The sequence below is a fragment of the Salvelinus namaycush genome, chromosome 28, assembly GCF_016432855.1.
Source record: "Salvelinus namaycush isolate Seneca chromosome 28, SaNama_1.0, whole genome shotgun sequence".
NCBI lineage: Eukaryota > Metazoa > Chordata > Actinopteri > Salmoniformes > Salmonidae > Salvelinus > Salvelinus namaycush.
Genome location: NC_052334.1, coordinates 2,530,504 through 2,539,794, shown reverse-complemented (window position 1 = coordinate 2,539,794; position 9,291 = coordinate 2,530,504). Strand labels below are relative to the sequence as shown.

At 40.0% G+C, this 9,291-nt stretch overlaps 1 protein-coding gene across 1 annotated transcript in view; it reads left to right on the top strand.

Annotated features, from left to right (window-relative positions):
* Window positions 1-1,810: 1,810 nt before the first annotated feature.
* LOC120023631 (M1-specific T cell receptor beta chain-like) overlaps window positions 1,811-9,291 on the top strand; it is an 84,966-nt gene continuing 77,485 nt past the window's right edge. The window contains exons 1-2 of the mRNA XM_038967676.1: window positions 1,811-1,859; window positions 2,049-2,354. Of these exons, the coding sequence (XP_038823604.1) occupies window positions 1,811-1,859; window positions 2,049-2,354 (355 nt within the window). The remainder of the gene's footprint in view (window positions 1,860-2,048; window positions 2,355-9,291) is intronic.

The window sequence follows — 9,291 nt, the reverse complement described above, 5'->3', positions numbered from 1 at the left end:
TCCCAGAGATAAAATGTAGCATAGTTTTGTTTGATAAAACCTAGTTTTATGTTCTACAGTTTGACCCCACTGCTGTCTCTGGCTCCATATCCACCCCGCCCGGACATCTTGATGTGTGAATGTTAGTGAATGAGCTAATGATCCATCATGTACGACATTTCTGGGAGTGTGTAAACTTTAATTTGTTATTTGTTAATTCAGGAGAAATTTGAAAAAAAGGTTCCGATCCTTCATTTATTGTTCTCAATTAGAGACAGCTGTCTATCGTTGTCTCTGATTGGGAGCCATATTTTAGGCAGCCATAGGCATTAGGTAGGTTGTGGGTAATTGTCTATGTGTAAGTTGCCAGTGTCTGCACTTATTTGTTTGTATAGCTTCACGGTCGTCTGTTTGTTGTTTTGTTTAGTTTGTTTTAGTGTTATTTGTCTTTCTTAAATAAATACATAATGTATTTATACCACGCTGCGCCTTGGTCCTCTCTTTCACCCGAAGACGGCCGTGACACTATCCCAGCGGGCACCACTCACTTTCACCCGTTCACCAGTAGTTATTACATTGACAAAAATCCCATGCTATTGTTTGAGGAGAGTCCACAACAACAAAACACTTTTATCACGGCAACTGGTTTGATACATTCACCTCTGAAGGTAAATAATGTACTTACATTCAGTAATCTGGCTCTGATGTGTCATCCTGAGGGTCCCAGAGATAAAATGTAGCATAGTTTTGTTTGATAAAATCTAGTTTTATGTTCTACAGTTTGACCCCACTGCTGTCTCTGGCTCCATACCCACTCCGCCCGGCCATCTAGATGTGTGAATGTTAGTGAATGAGCTAATGATCCATCATGTATGACATTTCTGGAAGTGTGTAAACTCTACTTTGATATTGCCATATCATTTGTCTGTGTTCTCTATAGTTATGTACTTGAAAATATATCAATTGACCAAAATTGGCACATTTGGTAAAACTCCTATCAGGATTAATTCAAAATATTGTGTAGTAATGTAATTCTTCACTGGATCAGTCTGAAACTTTGCAAACACACTACTGCCATCTGGTGGCTAAAATATAAATTACACCTAGACTCCAATCTGAAAGTATGGCCTTTCTCTTGCATTTCAAAAATGATACATTTTTTTCGGTCGGGAAAACGTACGTTTTCTTTTTACAGATATTTTACCAGATTAAATGTGTTATATTCTCCTACATTAATTTCACAGATCCACAAACCTCAAAGTGTTTCCTTTCAAATGGGATCAAGAATATGCATATCCTTGCTTCAGGTCCTGAGCTACAGGCAGTTAGATTCAGGTTTGTCATTTTAGGAGAAAAATGAAAAAAAAGTCAGATCCTTAAGTTATTGCACAGAACAAAACGTATAATATCTCCAAAGCCTGTTTTAACTTCAGACCTTATATCCCAAAACCCCATTATTTCACCCCTTCATTTCTCCCACAGCAATGGTCAACGAACCAGAGGTAGAAAATGCTGACTCATTTCCGTGTTTTAGGACTACAAGCTGGCGAGCTCTATAGGATAGAATATAATATGTAAAGAGCTGATGGTCTCATCATGGTCTGTAGGGGGACCTCTAACTTTAATAATGTGAATGTCTCTACAGTCTGAACCACTAATTAGCATGATGTATTCAGATCATCAGTCCCTCCCACTTCACTGACATGTTGAATATGGTGGAACCTGCCGTGGTCTACTGATTGGCATCTATTCATCTATGTGACACTCCTCTTGTTTTATATACATTGATACCAGACTCTTTCCAGCACTCTCACATATAACGTGATCAAACATGTTCACATTTCTCTCCACTGTTACTGTCTCACTGCTCTGTGCTGCAGGTACAGTTTCATAATGTTTCATTTATTTAACCAGGAAAGTTAAGAACAACATTCTTATTTACAATGAAGGACTTCTCTAGTTATAGATATTGATGTTTCCAAGCATATGTTCCCTTCACCTGAGTCTTGATGTATTCAGGTCTAACTGAACCTAACTCTATTGATTTCATTCTCACTGTATCCTTACAGGTCTTGTTGAGGGGAGTGAAGTCACTCAGACACCCACCATACTCTGGGAACTGAAAGACAGGGATGCTCAGATGAACTGCAGTCACACTAAGGGTGGAAGCTACTTCCAGATGTACTGGTACAGACAGCTTCCAGGAGAGGGAATGAAGCAGGTAGCCTTCACTACTCCCAATTCCAAACCTGAGTATTCAGGGGATTTCAGTGAAGACAAATTCTCAGCCAACAAGACTGTAGCTGAGAGGGGATCTTTCACAGTGAAGAAGATGGAGACAGGAGACAGTGGAATGTACTTCTGTGCTGTGAGTCAAACACAGTGATACAGACAACAAGTACAGCTGCACAAAAACCCCAGTATTTCAATAGGATGTAATATAATATGTAAAGAGATGGTCTCATCACATACTGTAGGGGGACCTCTAACTCTAGTTCTACTAATGTCTGATGGTCTCATCACATACTGTAGGGGGACCTCTAACTCTAGTTCTACTAATGTCTGATGGTCTCATCACATGCTGTAGGGGGACCTCTAACTCTAGTTCTTCTAATGTCTGATGGTCTCATCACATACTGTAGGGGGACCTCTAACTCTAGTTCTTCTAATGTCTGATGGTCTCATCACATACTGTAGGGGGACCTCTAACTCTAGCTCTTCTAATGTCTGATGGTCTCATACTCAGTCATACTACTAGTTTATACAATACTATGTTATGGTACCAGCAGCCATACTACTAGTTTATACAATACTATATTATGGTACCAGCAGCCATACTACTAGTTTACACAATACTATATTATGGTACCAGCAGCCATACTACTAGTTTATACAATACTATATTATAGTACCAGCAGCCATACTACTAGTTTATACAATACTATATTATGGTACCAGCAGCCATACTACTAGTTTACACAATACTATATTATGGTACCAGCAGCCATACTACTAGTTTATACAATACTATATTATAGTACCAGCAGCCATACTACTAGTTTATACAATACTATATTATAGTACCAGCAGCCATACTACTAGTTTATACAATACTAAATTATGGTACCAGCAGCCATACTACTAGTTTATACAATACTATATTATAGTACCAGCAGCCATACTACTAGTTTATACAATACTATATTATGGTACCAGCAGCCATACTACTAGTTTATACAATACTATATTATAGTACCAGCAGCCATACTACTAGTTTATACAATACTATATTATGGTACCAGCAGCCATACTACTAGTTTATACAATACTATATTATAGTACCAGCAGCCATACTACTAGTTTATACAATACTATATTATGGTACCAGCAGTCATACTACTAGTTTATACAATACTATATTATAGTACCAGCAGCCATACTACTAGTTTATACAATACTATATTATAGTACCAGCAGCCATACTACTAGTTTATACAATACTATATTATAGTACCAGCAGCCATACTTCTAGTTTATACAATACTATATTATGGTACCAGCAGCCATACTACTAGTTTATACAATACTATATTATGGTACCAGCAGCCATACTACTAGTTTATACAATACTATATTATGGTACCAGCAGCCATACTACTAGTTTATTCAATACTATATTATAGTACCAGCAGCCATACTACTAGTTTATACAATACTATGTTATGGTACCAGCAGTCATACTACTAGTTTATACAATACTATATTATGGTACCAGCAGCCATACTACTAGTTTATACAATACTATGTTATGGTATCAGCAGTCATACTACTAGTTTATACAATACTATGTTATGATACCAGCAGCCATACTACTAGTTTATACAATACTATATTATAGTACCAGCAGCCATACTACTAGTTTATACAATACTATATTATGGTACCAGCATCCATACTACTAGTTTATACAATACTATATTATGGTACCAGCGGCCATACTACTAGTTTATACAATACTATATTATAGTACCAGTGGCCATACTACTAGTTTATACAATACTATATTATAGTACCAGCAGCCATACTACTAGTTTATACAATACTATATTATGGTACCAGCAGCCATACTACTAGTTTATACAATACTATATTATGGTACCAGCAGCCATACTACTAGTTTATACAATACTATATTATGGTACCAGCAGCCATACTACTAGTTTATGCAATACTAAATTATGGTACCAGCAGCAATACTACTAGTTTATACAATACTATGTTATGGTACCAGCAGTCATACTGCTAGTTTATACAATACTATGTTATGGTACCAGCAGCCATACTACTAGTTTATGCAATACTATATTATGGTACCAGCAGCCATACTACTAGTTTATACAATACTATATTATAGTACCAGCAGCCATACTACTAGTTTATACAATACTATATTATGGTACCAGCAGCCATACTACTAGTTTATACAATACTATATTATGGTACCAGCAGCCATACTACTAGTTTATACAATACTATATTATAGTACCAGTGGCCATACTACTAGTTTATACAATACTATAGTATAGTACCAGCAGCCATACTACTAGTTTATACAATACTATATTATGGTACCAGCAGCCATACTACTAGTTTATACAATACTATATTATAGTACCAGTGGCCATACTACTAGTTTATACAATACTATATTATAGTACCAGCAGCCATACTACTAGTTTATACAATTCTATATTATAGTACCAGTGGCCATACTACTAGTTTATACAATACTATATTATAGTACCAGCAGCCATACTACTAGTTTATGCAATACTATATTATGGTACCAGCAGACATACTACTAGTTTATACAATACTATATTATGGTACCAGCAGTCATACGACTAGTTTATACAATACTATGTTATGGTACCAGCAGTCATACTACTAGTTTATACAATACTATGTTATGGTACCAGCAGCCATACTACTAGTTTATGCAATACTATATTATGGTACCAGCAGCCATACTACTAGTTTATACAATACTATATTATAGTACCAGCAGCCATACTACTAGTTTATACAATACTTTATTATGGTACCAGCAGTCAATAGATGATACTAGTCTGAAACTGATTGGATTTGTGTATAATAAAAGTCAGACAGTTGAAGGATCATTTTAAGAGCACTTTGAAATCCTTGGAAATGGATCGAAAGAAGCATCTCTTCAGCTTCTGTTCTGACCTGAAGTCAGTGCAGTGTATTACTGTTCTGACCTGAAGTCAGTGCAGTGTATTACTGTTCTGACCTGAAGTCAGTGCAGTGTATTACTGTTCTGACCTGAAGTCAGTGCAGTGTATTACTGTTCTGACCTGTAGTCAGTGCAGTGTATTACTGTTCTGACCTGAAGTCAACACAGTGATGTATATACCCTTCTCTCTTCTACAAACCCCCCTTCTGATCCTTTAGTCCATAACTGCAGTGTACATCAACACCCAGCACACCTGCTATCCACCGCTGTAGATGTCTGAGCACATGGAGGAAGTTGATATCAAACCTCTAGACCAAATAATGTGGTTGATGTTGTTGTCTTGAAGAAACGGTTCAGGTATTTCTTCAAATTACATCCTATTTCTAGTGTGATGACTGCAGAATCTATAACACAGATCAGATCTAAAGACTAAAAGAGACAAATACTTTCAATGATGTAGATACCGGTATGTTCCACAATACACCTTTAAGTTGAACAGGAGACCTGTAGGTGAACAAGGGATCTGCTTGAATATCAACACATGTTCTGACGTCAAAGTGATGTGATTTCCTTCCCCTCCGGCAGCTCAGTTCAGCTCCCCTTCTCTATTGCCTTATTCTCCCCTCCCCCCTATTGGCTCTGGTCTAAAGTAGTGCACTAGAAAGGGAATAGGGTGCCATTTGGGATGCTGACATACATTTGACACTCCCACTAGATGACATCACATCTCTGACTATCTGAAAACCCTTTCTCCTTGTCCATGTGACTCTTCTCTCCAGAACCATCAACATGATCAAGCTTCTCATACATGTAGCAACTCTACCACTATGGGTGACAGGTACTAAATCCCTCATGAAAGATAGATTTACTACTGAAATATATTGCTGTCAATATGCTGAGTAATACTGTATATTTCATATTGTCTGTTTTCATCCACAGGGCTGTCACCAACAGACAAAGTTCACCAGACTCCTACTGCAATACTAAAAAGACCAGAAGATAAAGTTAATCTCACCTGCAGACACACTGTTTCAAATTACAACATGATACTGTGGTACCAACAGTCAGCCCAAAACACTGCTCTGAAACTCATTGGGTATGTGTGGAACACCAGTCCAACGGTGGAAGAATCCTTTAAAGGGCGTTTTATTGTCAGTGGAGATGCTGCAGCTAATAAAATGGCGTATCTACATATTCCCAAAGTGACAGAAGCTGAAGACAGTGCAGTGTATTTCTTTGCTGCTAGTGAAGCACAGTGTTTCACTATACCCTCTCTCCTCTACAAAAACCCTCTCTGATCCTCTCATATAATACTGACTACAGCTCTATACACCTGCACCTGTCTTCAACCACTCCAACAACACTTTGCTATGAACCATTTGATATCAAACAGATGGTAATGATACTGTTATAAGTGGCTAGTTTAGATGGTTTAGGTGCACTTCCTCAGTTCTCCACCAGGAGGGAGTGTTTCTCAACACACATTTAGAAGATGCTGTATAGTGGCACTTTATGGGCCCTGGTCAAAGTTAGTACACTATATAGGGAATAGGGTGTCATTTGGGACAGTATGGGTGCCTGGACCAGGGCCGTTGGTATGGGAGGGCCCTAGGGGGTCTGAGACAGGGCAGGTGGTATGGGAGGGCCTTACGGGGTCTGAGACACTGCCCGTGGTATGGGAGGGACCTAGGGGGCCTGGTCCTGGTGACCCTCTGTCTCCGTATGTGTAGACCATGTATCTGATGCTGTCTGGACAAAAAGAGTATGGCGTGTCATACTTTATCTGTCCAGACATCATCAGATACAAGGGCTACAGACTGTATTGAGTGACTTGAGCATGGGTCAATGAGAATGTGTGTGTATATAGTCATGGCCAAAAGTTTTGAGAATGACACAAATATTAATTTCCACAAAGTTTGCTGCTTCAGTGTCTTTAGATATTTTTGTCAGATGTTACTATGGAATACTGAAGTATAATTACAAGCATTTCATAAGTGTCAAAGGCTTTTATTGACAATTACATGAAGTTGATGCAAAGAGTCAATATTTGCAGTGTTGACCTTTCTTATTCAAGACCTCTGCAATCCCCCCTTGGCATGCTGTCAATTAACTTCTGGGCCACATCCTGACTGATGGCAGCCCATTCATGCATAATCAATGCTTGGAGTTTGTCAGAATATGTGGATTTTTGTATGTCCACCCGCCTCTTGAGGATTGACCACAAGTTCTCAATGGGATTAAGGTCTGGGGAGTTTCCTGGCCATGGACCCAAAATATCGATGTTTTGTTCCTGAGCCACTTAGTTATCACTTTTGCCTTATGGCAAGGTGCTCCATCATGCTGGAAAAGGCATTGCTCGTCACCAAACTGTTCCTGGATGGTTGGGAGAAGTTGCTCTCGAAGGATGTGTTGGTACCATTCTTTATTCATGGCTGTGTTCTTAGGCACAATTGTGAGTGAACCCACTCCCTTGGCTGAGAAGCAACCCCACACATGAATGGTCTCAGGATGCTTTACTGTTGGCATGACACAGGACTGATGGTAGCGCTCACCTTGTCTTCTCCGGACAAGCTTTTTTCCAGATTGCCCAAACAATCGGAAAGGGGACTCATCAGAGAAAATGACTTTACCCCAGTCCTCAGCAATCCAATCCCTGTACCTTTTGCAGAATATCAGTCTGTCCCTGATGTTTTTCCTGGAGAGAAGTGGCTTCTTTGCTGCCCTTCTTGACACCAGGACATCCTCCAAAAGTCTTCGCCTCACTGTGCGTGCAGATGCACTCATACCTGCCTGCTGCCATTCCTGAGCAAGCTCTGTACTGGTGGTGCCCCGATCCCGCAGCTGAATCAACTTTAGGAGACGGTCCTGGCGCTTGCTGGACTTTCTTGGGTGCCCTGAAGCCTTCTTCACAACAATTGAACTGCTCTCCTTGAAGTTCTTGATGATCCGATAAATGGTTGATTTAGGTGCAATCTTACTGGCAGCAATATCCTTGCCTGTGAAGCCCTTTTTGTGAAAAGCAATGATGACGGCACATGTTACCTTGCAGATAAGCATGGTTGACAGAGGAAGAACAATGATTCCGAGCACCACCCTCCTTTTGAAGCTTCCAGTCTGATAGTCGAACTCAATCAGCATGAAAGAGTGATCTCCAGCATTGTCCTCGTCAACATTCACACCTGTGTTAACGAGAGAATCACTGACATGATGTCAGCTTGTCCTTTTGTGGCAGGGCTGAATTGCAGTGGAATTTTTGGGGGGGGATTCAGTTCATTTGCATGGCAAAGAGGGACTTTACAATTAATTGCAATTAATCTGATCACTCTTCTTAACATTCTGGAGTATATGCAAATTGCCATCATACAAACTGAGGCAGCAGACTTTGTGAAAATTTATATTTGTGTCAGTCTCAAAACTTTTTGCCACTACTGTATATATGTGTGTATGTGAAGTGTCAGTATCAGTGTGTGTGGCTGAGTGGTGGAGACCTGAGGAGGGCTGAGTGGTAGGGACCTGAGGATGGCTGAGTGGTAGAGACCTGAGGATGGCTGAGTGGTGGAGACATGAGGACGGCTGAGTGGTGGAGACATGAGGATGGCTGAGTGGTAGAGACCTGAGGATGGCTGAGTGGTAGAGACCTGAGGATGGCTGAGTGGTAGAGACCTGAGGAGGGCTGAGTGGTGGAGACCTGAGGATGGCTGATTGGTAGAGACCTGAGGATGTCTGAGTGGTAGAGACCTGAGGATGGCTGAGTGATAGAGACCTGAGGATGGCTGGGAGGTGGGACAAAGGAGGTATCATAGGCATGTTGAGTGGGACTAGGGGCTCCGCAGTAAACTAAAACAATGATAACTATCCTAAACGACAATATACAAGGCATATTGACATTTGAGAGAGACATAATGCGAGGCATAAAGCAATCGCAGGTGTTGACAACAACGGGTAAGACAACAACAGCTAATCAGCTAGGACAACAACAACAGGTAAAATGGCGATGAATGGGCAGAGAGGGTCAGTTAACTACACACAGGGCCTGAGTTCGAGGCTGGGGCCAACAG